Genomic DNA, 21,969 nt, shown 5'->3' on the forward strand with positions numbered 1-21,969 from the left:
ACAATTTCCTTTCCCTGGACTCACAGAATCTTGAGGGGTTGTCTTGTGGGGAAGGAGGAACGAGAAGGACAGGGGTCTGGAGAGACAAACTTGTCTCTATGGTATTAGACTTACACAAGCGCATTTCCAAGCGCCACAGAAATAAACACCTTGCAAAACCAGAAAATAAAAGGGGAAACAAAATGCTTTTCAAGTTAGTAAAGCTTTTGCAAAACCCCCTTTTCAGACAGTACATTGGAGTGAATTATTAAAAAAAAGACCAAGTTCTAACCAGTTGCTGACCTAAGGATGACACTTAAATGCAAGCAATGGTGTTAATTTATTTTGCTGCTATTTATTTTTGACGCAAAGTAACGTAAATTGACAATCTAGGTTTGAATGATTTATCATAAAATCAAGATATCAGCACATTTTAAGCAAACGCTGCTGCAAGGCTAAGTAATTGTTAAGCAGAAACAAAGTCTTCCTGAAACAATTAATGCCAGGCTTTAATGTCCCAAGTTGCCCTTTTTTTTCCTGGGTAAGGATGTTAATTAACAAATGTTAATTTCCCTAGTTTCTCCAGTAAAGGAGATTTTTTTTTTTTTAAAACCATCATTTTTAAGAACAGATAATTTTATAATTTGTAATGCCTTTATGCACCAAAAGAATCTTACTTATTTGGGATCTCAGAGAAGATTTCCGTCACCCATTTTTCCAATGTATCCAGTGTTTCTAATAAGGAGAGAAAAAAAGAAAGCAAAAAATGCAATTTCCTGAAGATCTAAGATAAATTCTTTATCTTATCTCACCAGTTCCGTTATTTGAAAGAGGCTGCAAGTCAGTATATTTTAAAATTGCAAAGTTCTAAATTACAAGCTTCAAAGCTGTTTTGGTTTGAATTGGTTTGAGCCAATTCTTAATATTCACTGAACTGTATCTTTGGTCATAGCTCTGGTTTTGTGTATAGTGCTGAAATCTCAGCCCGATACAACTGGGATTTAAAGTTCAGTAGTATTAAGTGTGACTGTGAAAAGGGATTACTGACTTAGGGATCTACAAAACCACCAGTACTTGCTGGACTCATTCCATCACACTATGTCCAGAATACACACACCAGTTTTCACACCCAAATGCAGTCCTGCAGGGAGAAGTCGTCCTTCTCCCCATCCTCTTTTCTAAAGGAAATGTGTCAAGAACCAGAAGTTTAAGTGGTTTTTTTTTCTTAAATGGCTGATTGGAAATCGTTTGCAAGCATTCTGAATTCCTGAAGTGATGCTGTGTGTACTGAACAACATCAAAAAAGGCGGGATGGGGTGGAAGGAGGATTCATGGTTGTTTTTGTTGTAACAGAGATTGAAATACAAAGTTGACCCGGCTGGCTATCAGTTACCACCAATTTTCTTCACAATGACCAGTAACGGATTGTAATATTTCTTCTATGTAAATGATTACTCAAGAGGCATTCAATGCCCTAAGTAGTTTACGCTCTAGACAGAACATAAAAGCATAGGAGAAGAAAAGAATCACCACTTCTATTATTACCGTCACCATTTTACAGACGGGAATTGCAATCATTTTAACATTCAACAAAACCCCTAAGCACAAACCTAACTTGAATATAAACAACTATTTATTTTCAGCGCAGGCCTCTACTACATGCATAATTTCTAAGAAATTTCCTTCCTCTATTCTCAGCAGAAATGACCCATAGGTCTGAAGTTCTTTGCTTAAGTGAAACTCAGTTCCATTTGCATAGAATTTTCCAGTCTGGGGGAAAACTTAGGATCTCTGTTCTTCCTAGAGAAATGGTTTTTATTTTAAGAACTCTTTTGAAAGAGTCTCAAACAGAACAAGACAACTGGGAGGCCAATTTCAGTCTCCCCATCATGTTCTGTGGAGGTTCGCTGTTGATGGCAGAGAAACCAGCAGCATTAAGTCATTTAAGTGGTCTCACTCTACATTCCTACAAGATTCTTTCCTTAAATATATCGTTGAGATTTTACCTTCTGCATTAATCTGGAACCTATTCGACAGCTTCAGTTAAAAGTTTCTCAGGAAGTGGCAGGATGACAATAACACAGCACAATTACTCAAGCCTTGTTTCATTTAGAAACCAGTCTAAAAGCTACATAGAAATACTTCTTGCAGGACTGGGCAGTCCACTAAAATGGCTTGGGCTACAGATGAACTGGTGCCAAAAGCACTACACTAACAGCAGCAACGAGCCTGTTTTTCAGGAACAACTGATGTTACCTTTAGATTGGACAACTAAAGTCATATAGTGAGCAGAGTAATGGCGCTGCCAGAAGTCCCTCAGTCTGGTGTAGGTATCAATATTCTTCATTTTAGGCTCATGTTTGAGTGTATCCGCATTACCTGTAAACATTAAAAGGCGGTTAGTTATCTAGAGACTGGGTACGTCAAGATCCAATATACTGAGAATTTCTTTTCCTCCCCTGGCACTGAGTCTACTCAAGATAAGCACATTAAAAATACCTAATAGAAATTTGGCGTTAAAGGAATGTTAACTGAAATCATCATCTTTAAATTCCTAGTTCCTATTCTAAGGACAGTTGATATTGCTATGATAAGGAAGGTCAGAGTCCTCCTGCATTATCAGATACTGCACAGCTCACGTGTGCTGCCAGCTATTCCCCCACCAACAGAACTTGCAGAACAGGGGAGGAAAAATATGATGTTCAGTACATGTCTACAGAACTTCATAAAAACGGTCTACATTTCAAAGCTGGGTAACTATTACCCGTCACACTGCAACTTACATGCTCACAGCACCACAAGGGTGAGGGAGCTAGGACTCTATTGTCCAGGAGAGGAAGGACAAATTTTCCTTCTGCTCCACTGACATGGCTGTGAAGGTCTACTTCTGCAAGTTCAACAGTGAATTATTTACTTTGAAAGGCCTCCTCAGACACAAATCCAGAAACACTTGATTTTTCCAGGAAATTTTAATAGCAAAAAACAAGCTTAAGCATGACAGAGATGACTCAGAGAGCTCCACCTTTACATTAACAGAAAGTTACGTGATTACGCACCTAGGGCAACCTAGCTTTAACATCAGCAAAAAGCAGTACCAGAATGAAAAGTAGCTTAAGAAGCAGACAGCTGCTTTTGTTCCCAAACATTTTACTGTAAAATGAGTAACTGCTCTAATAGTTCCAAGCAAGGCTAGTGTTTCTGTGGTGAGAAAGCTCAGGTCAGCACATCTAGTCGCTTAAACTTTTAAGTGGTTAAAAGTATCACCACCACTTTATAACAGAAATTGAGAACTTACCCCAAAAAAATTTCTTCATAGGATGTCCAGGCCTGGCAAGACTTCCAAACAGCATTTCCTTTCTATTTGCATCAGAGGGTCTTGCTAGCTGATACTCTGTTAATTCAAAGAATTTGCAGTGGCATGCATCAAAATTTGAGGTCGTGTTCGAAACAAAACAACACAAAAACCCCAACCACACTGAAAAGGAGACACACCACACAGATAGGGCCCAGAACCTGTTCTGATGTATGATGAAGTAGTGAAACAGGCTAAGAAATAGGACTTGCTATCAGCAATGAATGTAAGTCAAGAGGAAAACGGAGCTCATTGCTGAGACTTAAGGAAAGGCATAAGGAGGAAAAGCATGTAAAGCCCCAGCCCACCCAGTCTGAATGCCCTCAATCTGTTAAATGTAATGGGAACACAAGACCATCAATATTCTACAGGGTCAGGCCTTGCAGAAAGGGCCAGAGAACAATTACAAATGAGGCTCCCCCATATATCACACAGAACAACTTCTAGACTAATAATGAAAAAAGAAAATGAAAGCTGAGCAAGGAGTTTCCAAAAACGCAGTTTTACGATCAGTTTACACTGAACTAACATGGGATCCTGCCCAAATCGAGAACTCACCCTCTTGAACTGCATTTTCCTGTTCCTGTTTTTCTGGGAATAGGAAACATGTACAGCAGAGCTGTAAACTAATTCTTTTGGCTTCGTTAATTCTGCAGCCAGTTCATCAAGCTGACATAATGTACTGTGCAGCACACTACTACAGTGTCAATACAAGGAAGGAGCGGATCTGCATGATGAAGGCAGTGCAAGTGAAGGCGTAAAGTGGCTTAAGCTGTGGAAGAACCACACCTATACTCAAAGACAGGTCCTTGTTTATGCTGACACAAACCTAAATTCAGGGATCAAATTGTCCATTTTTCCTTGCCAGAAAACAGATGAAGATGACGATTTGGAATAAATATTTGCAGCAATTGGTACATCTGCCGATAACAGGGTGTTTTTTTCTAAAGCAGTGAAGTTTTATAGGCAGTCTGGAGGTATTCATTAAGTATTAGAAAATCAAACAAACGCTCACTTCTACGCCTGGTTCAATTGCCTTCTGTGAAGTGACTTTGTAGCTATTAAGGCAGTAGAATAAGGAGACAAGTTCAATCACCTCAACTCACTGTGTTAACTCCACATCGGACTGCAGAGAGCACTGGGGCTATGCTAGAGCTACAGGCATATTGTTCATTGAAGAGCATCCGCATGCTCATGTAATTGCCCTACCACTTACTGCCAAACCACTTAAAATCATTAATTTCTAATTCAAGAAATGAGACTGTAAACTCCCACAGTGATGGCACTACATTCAGTCCTTCTCCTCTAACGATATCCATGGAAAAAAAAAATTGAAGAATTAAATCTCTCTGTCAAGTTAGGTGACCTTGACTGAAGTGCTCAGAAGGGTAGTCCAAAATGGAAACCAATAAACAGTGTTACAAAATGGGTTTTGTTTCTTTAAGAAGACAGGCTAAACACCCAGGAAAAGCTGCTCTTACTTACCACTGTCTACAGCCTCGACTTCTCGGTCTATTGCATCCCTGATCATCAGTGGGTGAATAAAGAACTGTGCCCACCTACGAAAAAGAAAATTTCATATACTTTTCTTCAGTGTCTATATAAACTAGGGCAAAAAAAAACAGCAAATAAGCCGAACATCTATTATTTTAGTTTATGAAGTTGCTTGCCTTACTACAAATTATGTAATTCTTGTCTAACCTGTCTTAAGGAAAGATAAAAGCCAGTTTTGTGATACCGTCAAAAACCAAAGGGCTTCTCTGTTCCATAGAGTGAGAATTAATTGGTTGGATGCAGTAGGATATAACACTAATGGGTGCAGGATTATCTGCCTTTACATCCTGCAAACGATCATACCAGATCAGACAAGTGATCCAGCTAGTTTGGTTCCTGGCTTTAGCAGGGATCTGTATCAGATGCTTCAGAGAAATCCTTGGCTGTTCATCAGGAACAACATGACCATAGGGAAAGTTTCACCTCAACGCCAGGCAACAAATTCTTGATTTATGTCCTGAAACATAAGCTTTTACATCCATTACAATTTTACTATCTACCACAAAAGTCAGCATTGGCATCCAGATACATCTCTTCTCCTATACCCACAGAGAGCAGAGCAATGGAAAGGGACAGATCTGCAAGGAAAGGAGACTCTGCAGAAGGCTGGCAGAGGATCTAATGTTTCTATTTTATTTGCTGAGGTTTTTAAATGATGCCTGAACTGGTTGAAGCAAAAGGTTAACAGTAAACACTGCTGCTGAAGTTCTACAGCTACAGGACCCGTGAGGCTAAAGACTACTAAACGATGATGTCTTTCAATTTCTTTTGATCCACAAGGGCTTGAAATGAGCAGAAATCATGAGCAGCACCTATTTGTCTTCTTCTTATGAGATGGTGTTCTATGGAACTCCTAACTTCTGTGTTTCCCCTCCACTAAGCTGTTGTAACAAATTGCAACTGTATTTTTTTATTCTTTCGTGATCCCAAACATCTAAAAGGACTGGACTAATCTACAAACGAAAGCTGAATTTGGCCTGGTAAAGTAAAATTTAGGCAATACTTGGTAAAATATGCAAATGCTTGTCCTCGGCATCATCACAGTATCAAAGGAAGTTTGCAGTGGAGTCCACTGTCCTCATGAGATATTTTATAGCATCAAAAATACTCAGCTGCCGTGCCCCCATGAAGGAGTAATTTTCTCTCACTGCAGGAAACCATGCCAACAGGTGGATCTCTGCTGTCCCAACACATCCCACAGCACAACAGAGCAAGTTAAATACTTCCTGGCAAAAGATACATACTTCACTAAATAACCTGGATGAGGTTAAACGTATCCTTTCGAAGCATGGATTGTACCATAACTTTCAAGGCTGCCCTCCCACCCACCCTAAGCGACTAGACTTGGAAACAAAAAAAAAAAAAAACCAAACCACTAATTCTGTCAGGACAGATTTTTCAAGCAATGAGTCACTGGGATTCTGGGAGCACTTCCCCTCTGAACAGCTGCCACATTGCGTAAGATTTCTCCTGTCATCAATGCTACTAGTTTAAGGGTGCTATAACAATCAAAAAGCTACGTGCATTATCCATGGATTCTACGTAATCGCGCAGCGGCTACCCGGCACTATCTCAAAAAACCAGCAATGTACCCAAAGGGGAAGACTATTTCTTTATCTTCAATATCCACTCTGCGGGTAGCTATGGAAGTACAGCAACAGCTTTAATCATCCCAAAATGAAGAACAGCCACACCGAGGCTCCTGAGGCACGCACAAACATTTGTTAACATTTAATCACCGTTTAGATGAAGTTACCTATCAAGCGCTTCTTTGAAGTACTTCCTCTGCACATCAAACTGGAAGACCGTCCGCTCACAGTCCGTCGAAGCGTTGTCACTGCCCCCGTGTTTCTTCAGAAACGCATCAAACCCATTCTCGTCTGGGTACTTCAAACTGCCCATAAAAACCACTGGAACAAAAAATCACCAAAATTACCATGATGACATTAATTTGTTATTCCTAATTGCAGCTATAGCAACCCCTCTTCAGCACAGCGTTACCTACAGCTGACCCACAGGGGCTGGCTACTAACTAGCACCAGTCAGTGTAACCTGCCTTTAGCAGAAGCCCTGAACAGACTGGAAACAACCGCGCCGGTCTAGGCATGCCTGGTCTCAGCCAGTCAAGAGTAGTACTTTGAGATACATCTGGTCAGAAGCTTCATGTGGTTTCTGCACCTGTATTACTAATTCCTCACCCTTTACTAGAGAGATAAAGGTCTGTAGCTCCAGCCTGGTTTATAAAGCCAGAGGTAACATGCTTCCCCCCATATTTAATGGATAACAAAGAATGTTAATACATGTTAATGCACAGCCCACCAAAGAGTATGAGAAACCTTCTCCAATATTAAGAGTATTTTAATAAGATAAATGTATTTAACTAATAAAAATAAATTCTTGGCTAGGTGAAATAAGAAATGATACTGAAATACTACAGAAATCCAGAGCTACATAGCACTAATTTTGCACCGAAGCTGGAGAAGATGAAATAGGAGCAGATACATACTATGTTCCAGGAAGTGTGCTAATCCAGGCAGATCTTCGGGATCAGAGAAGCTGCCAGCAGCAACGCAGAGGGCTGCTGCAGACTAGAGAAAATATGACACACTCAGTAAAAGCTGCTTCAAGAAACTGACAGAAAAGTAAGATAAATTATTCAGGACAAAGGGTACAATGAGAAGGTCTAGTCCGAACCCCTAATCACAACGTTTCAGACCACAAGAAAGCTCACTATTTATTTTTTCACCCTACAACTTTAAGTACATACCTGCTTTTCCGTACAGCCTCTCTTTCTTGTCTCTTCCTTGTCAGCTAGCTCTTCTAATTCACTGTCATCGGGATCATTGAAATCCTCATTACCTCCATCATTGTCCTCACCCTCATCCCCCTCATCACAGTCCTCGTCATCAAAACCTTCTCTACCGTCTTCGATCTCAGCTCCAGAGTCGTCATCTTCATCGCTTTCCTCTTCAGATTCACCATCATCATCTTCCTCCTCCTCCTCTGAAGATAAAGCAGCTGGGGCACCATCCAAGTAATTCAAATCCGAAATCAAAAGTGCACATAAGCCATTTTGCAGTTTGATATACCTGAAACAAAAACATTTATTTGCCTTTATGTTCCTTTCCCAAATCTGAATTTTCAGAATCACGAAAACGTCTGTGTTTCCTGTAACAGTTCTATGCTCTTCAACTGAGGTTTCCTAATGAAAAATCTAATGGCAGCTAAGAAGGTGAGCAGTTTTATAGTGGGAAAGTAAACACATTCTTCTGCTATTCAACAGCTATAAGAATAGGTAGTAGCAAAAGCCCTTCTCCCCATAAGGTCCAGGCCACTGATTTGGGCTTTTATTTCCCTCTGTAAAATATTCAAGCTACCAGCACTCAGAGAAAACTTCATGTACTCAGAATAGGCAAATCCAAACTTCAATAGCCTGTTATGCTTGTCAGGCTCTTGGAAACATGTATTATGTGACAGAATTAAGATCTTAATCTTTGCCTCTAAATAGGCCCCAGAGACTCCAGTTTATTTGATTTGCTTTGATCAATGCGGGTCCACAGACGTAGGAGGCATGTGTTAGAAAGGAGAGATCTCCTCTGCAGGCTTAATAAAATAAGACACAGAAGACAGAAGCTGGGTTACTATCAAGAAGCAACACAGAGTTCTCTCTGTGTGAGTACATACATACATAGAATTTTTTACATATGTGTGTGCATCTATATTAAAAAAAACAAAACAACAAGAACAAAAAACCTAAACACAAGCCCTCTGTCCAGCACCATTCTACAACTTTTCAGACTGAGGACTGCAAGCACCAGTGCTCTGCACTACATCTCAGCGGTATTTGTTTCCCAACAGATCCAGAATAGACAGTCACAATTTGTCACATTAGCCAAAGCACCCCTCCTGGGAGCTTGCATTGGCTACTATGCCAGCTGCAGAAAGGAAGGAACGCTGGATCCAGAAAATACTTGATCCAGCCTAAGAACTAGTGTAATATAGGCAGGTGGTCTTTGATCCAGCAATAAAAAAAAAAAAAAAAAAAAAAGCTAGTATAAACCAAAGCCATGGTCACATCCCATATTCCCTGAAAAAAAATATATCTGACTTACAGAGCATAAAATCACAGAATAGTCTGGGTTAGAAGGAACCTTTGAAGGTCATCTAGTCCAAACCCCAATTTTATAACAGATCAGAACTTTGCAATGCAGCCACTGTTGTAATTAGGTAGCAGAAATTTCAAAGCAGATTTCCAGCTCAAGCTACATGGTAAGCACCCAAAAGATAAACAAAAGGTACGTTGTATGTTTTCCAACTGCATGGTTCCCAAAGTTTCTCACATATTTCATTCATGGTTACCATTATGCAATTCCAATGTTTCCTAACAATAAAAGTTTTTGTTATTATCAATATTCCAATTAAAAATATGAAGTCGACCTGCTACGGCTCTGCAAACCACAGACCAGCCTGGATACAAACTACTTAGAGTACTTCTCTCCCAACTGAATTCCATGGGGCCGTATTCGGAGGAAAGGGATAAAAGGGGCATTGTGAGAAGAGTGAAGGAGTTCTGAGACAAAGAAAAAAGCCACACTTCTTAGACAACCAAGTCTATGAAAAAAGCTAAAGAACAAATGTTTAATAGTTGTGTTAAGATTATGAATTACGACCAAGCAGTCAATGGGAATTGATAGCACCTACTCTGGCCCAGGGTTTCATAATCGTTAGCACACCTGTTCGGCGTGCTGCAGGACCACTGAGCAGTTCAGATTTGTTCCAGTCAAAAGCACAAGTGCATTTTTGTTTGTTCAAAGTACAGCACACAGTGTGTAACTTGCAGAGACGCTATGACTAACTGCAGGAGGTACAGATAGTACTAGATCCACGCTAATCTCTGGGTACAAAGTTAATCATCCATACATTCTGAAAGCCCGTTTGCATCGTATACGTATGTTGCGTTATGCAGCTGCAGCACTACTGAATGCGTAACAGGCGTCCTAAAAACTGACATACTGCACACTCGGGCGCTTCAGCCTCTGGGGAGCTCAGAGCAAGAGCCTCAGACAGCAACAGGTTGGTACAGCACGTCTTCCAGCACAACCACCATATTCTTCACCTCTGCATGTAACTGTCTTCTGCAGGTTTTCATGGCCCAGAAAGAACGCTGGCTTCCCAGCGATCAATAGCTAGACACAGAAAGCTGAAAACAGACTAGTGCTATTCTTCCAGAAGAACGACTGGCCGTAAAGCTGCTTAGCCAGATGTATCCAGTAGCTCTTGTTGATCTCTTCCGCATACCTCCATTAAACTAATGGAGCAGAGGATACTGATTTTACATTACTCATCTTCAGGCTTGTGGGTGTTACATACAAGGACAAAAAGCACCCTGCAGCAAGGCAACAACTGAACTTAAGCCGCTGATGAAGACTATCAGATTTCACTTCAGGAGAACACAGAACAGTTTAGGTTATACTGAGCAGAGGCACCCCCTGACATAGGTGTTCTTTACTTTTTCCATGTTTCAGTCCAATGGAAAAGGACAACTGTAATCAATACGTCAGTATGCATTCGTATGCAAAAAACAGTACAAAAAATGCACATAACATAGAAACAGAAACAAGCATAGTCCAATTGCTTTTTAGAAGGATTATACAGGTATTGACACAAATAAGGCTTAAAAATAAAATTAAATTCAAATTCTTAAAAATACTGTTTAAACGTCAGGATAATCTTAAACAGGATTGCTCTCACACAAAGTTTCTTCTTGTGTCAATGATAATTGTTTAGCAGTGAAGTAAATATTGATATACGTATCAATGCATAGTAAATGCTTAAGAGAAATGCTTTAATTTCCCAAATTACACAAAACAAGCAATACAAGCCCATGAAATGCCATATGCGGATGCATTTAAATAAAACATACATTTTGGTAAAGATAACTACCCACTCATAGCTCTAATGAACAAAACCAACTTTCATTACGATGATAGTTTTTGTCCCAACAAACTCACTTTTGAAAATACATTCTGCAACTTCTGTCAGAAAACTCTTTTGTTTTTATAATCGCTGTATTTGAAAAGATAAAATGTAACATTTTCCACTAAGTTAAGAGGGATGTCACCAGATGGACACATTAAGCCTGTGACTGGTCTGCAGTATACATCAGCAGTGATGTATGAACAGAGGAGAAAGCGTATATGCATCACCAAATCACCCGCCATCACCTTTACTTAGGAGGTTTGGTACATAGCGGATGTAGGTATTCTTTACTTTCAGCCACACTGAAGTTCTCCTTCCTAGGGGGAATGTTTGTGTCTGTGCTGTGCAAGGCTCACTGCCCACATGTGGAGATCAGTCTGAAAAGATGTGACTCCCTGCTTCCAACTGAAATAAATCTGTTAAGAGCGGACAGTAGGATTTCTGGAAGATTTTGATATTAGTTTATCTTATGCTACAAGCAAACACACTCTCCAATTCTCTACATGCAGAGGATGTCTCTGAGCCTCAAAATAGAGAGCCAGCGACAGTTTTCAACGGCTTTCCAAAGCTTCATCACTGTGCTGCTTTAGGTAGTAAAGGCAGAAGTTTCCTAAGCTGACAGCACCTGTAACTGTGAACTCTGCAGGAAGATGAGCCTCCTGCAAAGTAGCACGGGTAAGAATACCAGCAGGAGAGGCAGGCAGAAATCCAGAGGAAGCAGTAAGGAAGTAGGGCAAGAAAGGAGGGCGCACGTTTCTCCCTAAGCCAATGGGCACAGTCCTCTTCAGGCAGCCAGCAGGGAATTTCACTGTCAACCAACGTCACTGCAAACGCAAAATTCAGTTCCAGGCTTAGGCAGATTCTCCACTGGCTGCACAGATTAGACATTATGAAAAGTAAATTTAAAAAAGCATCTCTAACAAGGGCTGAATAATTTTTTGCCGGCCAGAAAGAAGTTGTAACAGCATCCCTTCAAGAATGACTGTCTTACAGAGTCCTCAGCCGAGCCTGTCTCCACCAGAAGGCCACAGATGCTGCACTCAGGAAAGGTGATCTTTTTTAGCACTTTCAGGCCTATTACTCAGAAATATATAAATGAAAACACAAGCAAAATGGCAGCGACAAAGTCATTTTTGCCTCGACTCACAGATGTATTTGTGTTAAAGCAAGGAAGCTCATCTAAAATAATGCAACAGCCTTTTTTTAAGTCGGTATCTGCTCTATAATACTTCAACCGCATTTCACACTTCAGCTTTACACTGCTGGAAGGCAGCTGCCTGGACGAGGGCTGCAAACTAACGATTCAGTACTGCCGTGCCCTGAAAACACGGCATCACAGCAGGGGCTTGGAACTAGCACTGATTTGGAGCGTCCACGCAAGCCCGAACCCTCTCACCGCACACACACCAGACGTCCCCCCTTAGACGGATCCCACCCGTAAGCCCCCGGTCTCCGATTTACACAGAGCGGCTCCGAACCGCCCCGGCCACCGGGCTGAGCCCGACTGTCAGCACCGGAGGGTGCCCAGCCCCGCACCCAGCCTTCCCGCCGGCCGGGGCCACTCTCCCCTGGGCAGGCCGGCAGGGAGGGCAGGCCCCAGGCCGGCAGGGCAGGCCCCAGGCCGCCCCACAGACCCACCGGGGGCTGCCTCAGCGGCACCGGCTCGTCCTCCCCTCACACACGCCCCGCCTTAAGCCTCCGGGGGGAGGCTGGGCGCCGCCGGTCCTCACCGGTACTGCTTGGGGTCGCTGGGGGACTTGACGATGGCGGGGTCGCCGAGGTTGGGGCCAGGGCCGAAATCCGCGCGGTCCTCCTCTTCCCCGTGAGGCGAGCGGCCTCTGGCGTCGCGGCCGCCCTCCCCGGCCTGCTGCCCCACCGCCAGCTCCGGGCAGCTGTAGCTAGACGTCGCCTTGTTCCTACCGGGCATGGCGGCGGTGACGCGGCACCACAACGGCTGGGCAACGGCGCGCACCGGCCGGCCGCGCCCCGCTAGGCCGCGGGCCCCCGCCCGCACCGCTCGGCCCCTCCGTACGAAGGCGGCGACGAGTCTGCGCATGCGCCGCCCCCGCCCCCGCCCCGCTTCCGCCGCACGAGGAAGCAGCAGCGACGGCTGCGGCGGTGCCGGCCCGCGCCAGTCAGCGCCCGCCGCGGTGCCGGGGCGAGAAAGCGGACCAATCACGGGCCCTCGCCTGGCCGGGGAGGGCTCTGATTGGCGGAGAGTATGCCGAAGGCAGCGCGGGGGGAGGGGAAACCACGGAAGGCGAGAGTCGGGGCGAAACGCGGCCCCTGGGATCAGACCGACCGGACGGAGAAATCAGGGGCGGAGGGCAAGGCAGAACAGAGCCGGATCGCAGGAGCGCCTCCCTGTGCCGTCACGTTCCGACGTTTACGTGCGCCTGCCCTGTCAGCTGTCCCCCCTGCTCTTGCGGTGGAAGGTTGGTGGGGGCCCGCCTACTCTCTCATTTCCTTCAACCATTGGTTCAAGTCCCTGTCGGTCACTCCTGACAGGCCCAATCAGCTGGCGCAAGCTGCCCTAAGAGGAGCGTGAGGCGCAGTTCCCTCAGCGCGGGCTGGGGTCGGTCCGTCCCCGTTCCCCCGTCCCGAGGACGGGCCGGGAGGTGCCGCAGCCGAGAGCCCGCCCGCAGGCCCAGCGGCCATGGCCGGAGCCGCACGGAGGCCGGCGGCGAGACCCGTCGGCGGGGCCGAGGCAGCTGGGCCGAGCTCGAGGGCGAACCTTGGCGGGAAGGAAGGGGGATCGCGGCCCTCGGCCTCCCTCAGCCGCCGCTAGGGACGCCGAGCGCTGACCACGCTGAATCAGTTTAAAGAAATGCGACTGTTGTGAGGGTTCAAGAGCCCTGGCTGCGCTGGTGCTTTGATAGCCACAGCAGGTTCCAGCTGGCATGCTTCCACCGTTCAGTCCAGCTCACAAGTTGGCAGTTCGATCCCGAGCATTCTGAGAAATCCAGTGCGTGCTTACTGCTGCTGATTTTTTCTTTTTTTTTTTTTTTTTTTTTACATTTTTTTCTTCCCCTAATGGTAGCCCTAACAGCTTATAGTTTGTGCCCATGACCGCTTACCAGAAAAGACTGCTTATTCCCAATGCAGCCTGGTCTTCGCAGGTCAGTAGGTCTCAGCATTTTCCAGTTTGTGAATACATCTCTTTCCCACTATGAAATGGCAGGGCTGATGTAGCAGTTCCCCAGTCTTGACCACAGGAATGCTGCTTTTCCTCTTGTCCTAAAGCTCTTTGAAGCTCTCGTTCCCAAACGCCATACACCACCAAGATCCTTTTTCTTGTAACTCTGCGAGCTGTCAGGAAGCCTTTCCATTCTGCCTGTCACACCCCTTCTGCACCATTCCACGCTTGTTCACATTTTCTGCTACTCCTGTAACACCAGTGCTGTTAGGCTTACACACATACACAAAGTAACGATGTTGACTGCAAAAGAGATGATGAAAGCAAAGTTAGGGGAGCAGAGGCTAATACAAATGAGGGGGCTCTCTGAGGTACAGGAACAATTAGACTGGATGTCTAGCTGGTATTTTACTGCTTCGTTTCTCCACAAGATGGAAGCCAAGACCCATCTCTAACCCGGGCCCTCCTGCATGGCTTTTCCTGGAACTGCACACTTGGCGCTGTATTGTACAAACCATAGAGAGAAGCTTGTGACCAACAGTCAGCTCTTCCCGTTCACATTCTAGTACCCCTTTTTTTGTGTTGTAACCATACTGTTTATCAAAACTACTATCCCAGGCCACTGCCAGTCAAACAGAGGCTCTATACAAGACTGCACGAAGGATTTTGTGTTTGTCTTTGGCGCAAGCAAGTTATTTCCCCTTGTCCTTACAAATTATTGTCTCACATTCTGCCATTACCTCTTAAAAGTTCATACAAGTAACAATTACTATTGACTCACTGGTGATACTGAAATCAGCTGCATGCCACTTAAGGCTAAAGGCTTTCTCTGTATTCATGCACAGCTTTTAATGTAAATGTAAGATGACGAGACACATGAAATATATATTAATGGAGAGATGTGTCAATTGCCTGTGATGATTTGATTCCTTATTTGAAATAAACTCTGCTGGATTTCTACACCAAACACTAGGTTTCTCCATGTATGTAATATAGGGCAGGGTATAATTCGTAACTGTCTTTTCCAGTTCTTCGGACTATACTGTCATGTAGCTACTTGATGGCTTTTTCTGTAAAAAAAAATATTATGCCCATCCTACCTTGAAGGGCCTGGAATGTACTTGCATTCTTCTGGAGAGGAGAGGAACAAAACCACAAACACATCTGACCTGACTGGAACACAATGAAACACAATTATATATCGGATAGAAAAGGGAAAGGTCTTTTTTTTGCTAGGAAAAAGAAAGTCAGTAAATCAAAAGAACTTAAAATCCATTTCTGCTGAATCCATTTTCTTTCACCATTGAGTTGAGCTGAAAAATCATTATTTGCACTGAGATTCTCCATTATACCAGCACAGCTCAAAATCATCGCTCCCTTCTGTAGAGGTTTTTATTTATTTTTTTCTAGTTATACAAGTTGCCCTAAAAACTGCTTCTGCTACAACTAGAACACTGCACATTTATTGGCCAAATAATCCTTCTCTTCACTGTTTTATATCATAGTGATTCCAGTTATTGGGCTCGAGGATCATCACCCTGTCAAAGAAGATCAATGTAGTTCGATGTATTTTTAAAAGCATTAAAAAGATACTTTCTTTATCCATGCAACGTGATTGCCCAACGCTGGCAATGCAGCTCACACAAGCTCTCCAGCCACACCCGGTGACTACATTTCGCTTTATTTTGCAGTCTCAGGGGTTTAGATACAATAACCACATTCCTAGCACTGCACAAATCACATTTCCAGTACTAGATCACACACACCCAAAATACGTCACAGTAAAGATTTCTGAAAGCAACATACAAAGGGATCAAGCCTTTAGCACAACGAGCTCTAACTACATCAATGTAGTTGCATTTTTCTCTAGAATATTGTGCTTTTTTCTAAAAACCATTACACTTTGAGACACAACAGAATGAAATTAACAAAAGCATTTGCTATTGTCACCACCCAGCACATTCCATTGCAGTGGGCTGGGACATCAGTTCCTGGCATCGCAAAGTCTCCTCGGGCAGAGGAGTTCACAGGCCTAAGGTAAAGCCATAAAACTTTCCAGAATTTTCACCTTAAGACAGCAAACTTCCCTCCGTATTCACTTAGTTTACATTTACAGACACAGTTTGCAGTCACCGTTTGGCGCTGGGATGCACAAACCAATGCGTGATCATCAACAAAGGCACACAGTGTATGCAATTTCACAGATTCGCAGTAGCAGTTCCTCCATATATTTCAGAGAAAGACCAGCTCTGTGTGTGCTAATGCACACAGTTCTACACGCAGATGTAGAAGTTTTGCAATTTTAGCAATGTTGGAATATAAGAATTTTTTAGATGTTAACTATTAAAAATTGTTCCTCCCTTCAAAGAATGATGCAACAAAATCCATAGAATAAGTTTACATAATAACTCTAATAGGAGGTCTTTGCCACTTTTCATTTGCAGTTATGTTTGATTTATCAGTCTTCCTTTTTTAAAATTACACTTTGTGGTTGAATCTGAAACCAGAAATCCTGTTCCCACACATGCACCGATCTAGCACAAAAGGGGAAAAAAAAAAAAAAAAAGAAGGAAAAAAACCCACAACAAAATGCAGAAAGGAAATCTAATAATATCAGCACTAATATTGCCAACACTCACATTTTGGCTCCTGCTATTTTTATCTTTCTGTGACAGTGCTGTTCCAAGTCAGATTTTGCCTCCAACTGAGCATGCAGCAGGCAATTCCTCCTCCCCTTTGTCCTGCAGCTCTTGGGCTTCTAGAAAAAACAGGATTAGGGACAGCAAGGTGCCAAACCCAGCGACACCCCCAACGCTCTGCAAGCCAGTAGTGGTGACTGTGGAGGAGTCTGCAAGCAAGGGCAGTCCCTGGAAGGGCGCTCGCTCCTTCACCCAGCACCAGCCAAGAGCACAGGGAAATGCGGGTATGGCTGCAAGGCCTTCTCCTCCTCCTCCCCTGCCTGGCAGCTTTGATTCCTCCACGTGCTCTTCCTCTATGCAGTGGCTTGACACAAAATCCACCCCCCTTCCTCTTTGCTTTCTGGAGGACCTCAAACTGTCAGAAATGCACTGCTTTCTGCTCCATCATACAGAAAAAACGAGGTCCATGTCTATACAGGACAGCAACAATGACTCTCAAAAATACCTAAAGGGTGCATATTCTTGCTTTAAAAAAGATTTCCACCCCATTTTCTTTTAGACCTGGTCCCTTCTAATTGGTTTTTATGTTTCCTGCTGTTCTTGACAAAAAATCTCTTTCTGCAGTAGAGGAATTTATAATTACAAATGCAACATTCTGTGTGGAAATAACATTTGCAACACTAAACAATTCTTTTTCTTCAGCATAATTCACATTAACACTAGGTGCACTTACAATATTTATTCAGATTTTCATTTTTTAAATTATTGGATGAGGAAATACATAATATTAACACTCCAGCACAGTATACAAACATAGCAGTTTCCTACAACAGAGACTTCTGCCTTTGGACTACATGATAATGCACCACCACAAAGGAAAAGATAAAATTTCATCAGGAAAGGAAAAGGACATTTCTCAGCGAGAAAGGTCACTAGCACGAGCAGTTCTGCTGCGAAGGAGGTGGGTTGTCCGAGAGTCGCATGCTCCTTCCAGAAGTGCCCCTGGAAGGGTCTGATTCTATACTCTCCGACATCTTTTCACAGATTACATCCACGAGACGCTCAAACACCTGCCTTACATTGATGTTTTCTTTGGCACTAGCTTCAAAATAGTCAAAACCTGTGAGAAAAAGTGGGGGAAAAAAAAATCAATAGAGACTAATGATAATGGGAGATGGTTTTTAAAATATTAACCATTTTTTTCCAGGATTCACCTTAATGAAACAAGACACAAGATAATTCTTAAGCTCAGCTGATTCCCACAATCTCAGAATAGTAAGCAGAAATACTTGCATCAATAAGAGTGAAGGGGATACAGGGATCCCTACCATCGCTCTGGTAAACACATCTGCAGGTGACGATACAGATCTGAATAAACCCAGGACAAGGGAGTTGAACTCTCCCGCTTAGATCAGTGGGGATCCCCTGGGCAGCAGCTGCTGGTGACACACCACGAACTGGTCACGTATGGAGGGGCCTGTCTGTGCTCCACACCCCCGTGTGACAGGGCATGGCTCGCTCTATGAACCGGTTTTGCGGTCTGACAAGAGTGGACACCAGGGGGAGAAACCAGGTCGTGGTTGTATTCCTTCTGCTGACCAACTTCTGCACTTGTGAGCAAAATGCTCCACGGCTTTGGTCTTGCTTTTTCCTGTTCTTTGTCTGTTTAGACAGAAAGCTCTTCAGGGTGATTAATCCTCGCACAGCACACGTCAGGACTGAGGACCCTTCCCAACAAGGGCCACTCACCACTGCTGAATTACAAATGCTGTTGTGTGCCTCCTACGGAGTAATTTCGGTGTCGCCAGCTCCTAGCTGCAGTGACGGGTACAGATTCTCAAACACTGACCCTTTCTGATTTAAAAAAACAACAACAACGAACAACCATCACAGCTGGAGTTATGTCAAGGTGGGGGTGGCACAGACAGCTATTCCTGCTGCCTCGTGTTGACACCCCGTGCTATGCAAGAACCAACCTTCTCACAGACAAGCCTGAACCCTGCCTCAGCCAGCAGAAACTCACTGAAATGTGAAGCATTTCTTTATCTTTCTAACCCCAGGGGCTTTAAAAGCCAACCATCACTTCCAGTGGCTGTTGCTTCTGTTTCTACCAGGTTATTACAGTGCCAACAGCGACAGCTCAAGCACCACAGCGAGTTTATTTTGCAATAAGGCACATTCTATTCTGCTTCATTTGGGGGATATTCTGCATCACACCGGTTTTCTTTGATTCTGCCACAAAGGAAGAGAAAGACAAGCTATCTTAACTGATTAGCCTGCCACTGCTGGTAGACTGAGTCACCTTGATGTGTGAGATAACGAATAGGTATCTACCAGTTCCTAACACTTTTTAAAAATCATGGGACAATGAGTGAAGTGACCGTGGAGATGTTTGCCTCATTACTAAACAATGATGGCCATCCTGCATCAGACCAGGGTTCTGTCTGCCCCACTTGCTGCCTTTGATGATGATTAAAAATGTGTATAAAAGGCACAAGAAATCAGAGAACTGAACTTAGATATTTGTCAGTCCAACATTGGTTTAGCTTCTGCTGTAGCTCAATCTGTTTTGGTTTAGTTCACGTTCAGGCCAATAACAATTTCTTAATCTGATTAGGAAATTATTTCAATGATGTTAATGTCACTATACAAACCTAAATAAACACGCTGAAGGATAACCTTTATGTGAATCATTATGACAAAGCTAGCCATTTAAAGCAGTTGATAGTCAATTAATGAGATTCCTCCCACCTAACACCCAAAGTCAGTCAGACGATGCTGTATACATTAGCAGAGTTAACGTAAGGAAAAACTGACTGATAAAACCAGATATATTTTTCAGTCCTTTTAAAAAGAGCATTTAGTATTTTGGGAGGCTATGGAAGAGGACTGGGACACTTTCCAAAGGCACGGTTACCTTTTGTTTTGCTCTGCACTGGGGTATGTTTCTCCAGAGTGAGCTGGACAAGCATGAGGACAGGCTGGGGGCAGAACTGGGGATACTTCAACAGAACAGCTTCCTACTGATGGAGTCAGTTGCTATGGCAACTCTGTGCATGTGTGCGTTTTGTAGTGTCCCCTATGTAACGGATTCAGATTCTAGATGCTAGATTTTTATTTAAACAAACAGAAAAATTTGGGGCGGGAGAAAATAAAACAACATTACAAGTCCAAATAGGAGTGGGAGTTCCTATACTCTCTCTTTGCTGTTACATTGTTCTGGACACACTTTCAACTACTAAGAGTGTAATTACTCTTGCAAAATATGTGGGCACACATGCATTCAAAACAGCTTTGAGTCTGCAAGCCAGGAACCACGTTTATTCAGATTCATATTTTGAAAAGCAAATTAAATTCTGACATGTAAAAAAGAGCCCACAACTGATATTGCAAACTAACCATATCTTTGTTTGCTAGTCCTACATGTAAAGGATTATTATTACAACAATAATAATGATGGGAAATTAGGGGGTTTAGTTTGATATTTGCTCTTTATTTATGATGGCAGTGCCTCAAGGGTCAAGTCATGACTAGAACCCCTTTTTGCTTAGCATACATAGAACACTTGAAGGCTCTAAACCTGCAGGCATTTGCAGACACGCTTATATTTCTTTGCACACGAAACATGAAAAAAGAATCTGACTGCTCTTAACTCTTTTGGAAGAGTAACCATCTTTTTGTTTATATCTCAGAGGTCCCTATCACAATACCATACCTCATACTCATCTATGAGCAGGGTTTCTGTACCTCCCCTTCATAAAAAACAAACCAACCAACACCAAAACAACAATAACAAACCCCCCAACTAATAAATACTCATTATGTAAGATTTAACCATGATCAGCAATGTGATCAAGGTCACACTTTAAACTACAGCAATGTATGCAGCATGTACTGGAACTCCAGTTCCCCCAGTTTTACAATACATTATGCACCCTCCAATTACTGCTTAAGAATTGATAACAATGTAGGATTTTATAAATTGGGGGTGATGGTGATTCCTTTGAGTCTGGGAAGAACCTCTACTCTTACAAGCTAAACAAATATTTACAGTGTGCCCACCGGAAGGGTCTCCACTGTTAACTGAATTAAATTTTAACAGGATCTACTTGCCACCATGAATTCTTTAAGAGAAGATGACAGTATAGTTAAATCTTAACACAGAAGCCCATATCAAAAAGATCATCTATGCTATAAAGTATAATAAAATAATATAAGTAATTGAGTAATTAGGATCAATTTATTTTGCTGTTCATTCTAAAATTTTCATTGCAATCCCAGCTTCTTCTCAATGGATCTGTTTTGCATTTTCTATCCCGCATCAGTAACATGTCATTTCCCTACCTGGATAGAGAAGCCTGGTACATTTTTTAAATCTGCTTTACTCAACTCTACAGTTCTGACATACAAAACTCTTTTTTCATTGTTTAGTTGCAAAAATAAAATTTCTTCTACAAAAATGAATGTTTGCATTCTGAAAATGACTATACAGCACTTAGAGACCTGGAGATAGAATTGTGTTTATGAAAACTTTTTCTCTTTTCATTCCACTGTGCTAATAATAGTTGTTTTTACATCTTTAGATATTAGCTTTACAGATACAGCAACACTACAAGGAGGTAGTATTCAGCAGTAAGCAAGTAAAACATGGACCTAGAATATATTACACTTCTCAGTTGTGATACCATTATTAAAGTATTACTGCTGTAAGGACTTTTTATCATACAAATTAAAAGTAACACTATAAAGAAGCAGAGGAAAAAGAGTAGAAAGAAAAGCTTTGACAGGTACCTAGCTGATCTGCCAGATTTTTGCCCTTCTCCACAGGAACAATTCTTTCATCCTCCATGTCACATTTGTTCCCAACCAGGATCACTTGTGCATTGTCCCAGGAGTAAGTCTTGATTTGTGTGGCCCTACAGCAGGTCAAAAAAAGATTGTTACGTTCCATCAGCTGTGCCAAAATACAATTATATATTATCTATGAGAACAAGTACCACTAATGACAACATCAACATCTCAAGACTGTGTGTTGGTTAAAAGACAAACGACCAAGCTTACACATCAAGCAAGAATGCAGACTTTATACTTTATAGCACCATTCTATTTTACTACTCTTTGATTTTGTGTGACTTGTTTCGACTTTGCAGTGTTTTAAAGTTCATGAGATCCAGACAGAAAGCTGAATCAAATAATTTTTGACGTCTAGGAACAAAAAAAGCATTCTTCTAAAACTTGTTTTCCTTCAGCTCTAATCTGTCCGAGGAACAACTACCAATTACACCTCTTAAGGATATTGTCCCTACAGAGAAAGTCATACAATAGACACG

General features: G+C 42.6%; 2 protein-coding genes across 9 annotated transcripts in view; both read right to left on the reverse strand.

Annotated features, from left to right (window-relative positions):
- Positions 1-12,921, reverse strand: part of NRDC (nardilysin convertase) — a 28,463-nt gene extending 15,542 nt beyond the window's left edge. Inside the window, exons 1-8 of the mRNA XM_055724581.1 lie at positions 12,595-12,921; positions 7,653-7,974; positions 7,392-7,473; positions 6,642-6,795; positions 4,817-4,890; positions 3,275-3,370; positions 2,236-2,358; positions 657-714 (exon numbers count right to left, since the gene is read on the reverse strand). Of these exons, the coding sequence (XP_055580556.1) occupies positions 657-714; positions 2,236-2,358; positions 3,275-3,370; positions 4,817-4,890; positions 6,642-6,795; positions 7,392-7,473; positions 7,653-7,974; positions 12,595-12,920 (1,235 nt within the window). The 5' untranslated portion in view covers position 12,921. The remainder of the gene's footprint in view (positions 1-656; positions 715-2,235; positions 2,359-3,274; positions 3,371-4,816; positions 4,891-6,641; positions 6,796-7,391; positions 7,474-7,652; positions 7,975-12,594) is intronic.
- Positions 12,922-15,650: 2,729 nt separating this feature from the next.
- The window catches only part of RAB3B (RAB3B, member RAS oncogene family), a 58,475-nt gene continuing 52,156 nt past the window's right edge, over positions 15,651-21,969 (reverse strand). For all 8 annotated transcript variants that reach the window (XM_055724601.1, XM_055724600.1, XM_055724598.1 and 5 more), the window contains 2 exons: positions 21,431-21,555; positions 15,651-17,759 (listed from right to left, as the gene is read on the reverse strand). In XM_055724601.1, coding sequence (XP_055580576.1) covers positions 17,572-17,759; positions 21,431-21,555 — 313 coding nt within the window. In that variant the 3' untranslated portion in view covers positions 15,651-17,571. The remainder of the gene's footprint in view (positions 17,760-21,430; positions 21,556-21,969) is intronic.

This window comes from Falco cherrug, chromosome 12 (assembly GCF_023634085.1).
Source record: "Falco cherrug isolate bFalChe1 chromosome 12, bFalChe1.pri, whole genome shotgun sequence".
Classification (NCBI taxonomy): Eukaryota; Metazoa; Chordata; class Aves; order Falconiformes; family Falconidae; genus Falco; species Falco cherrug.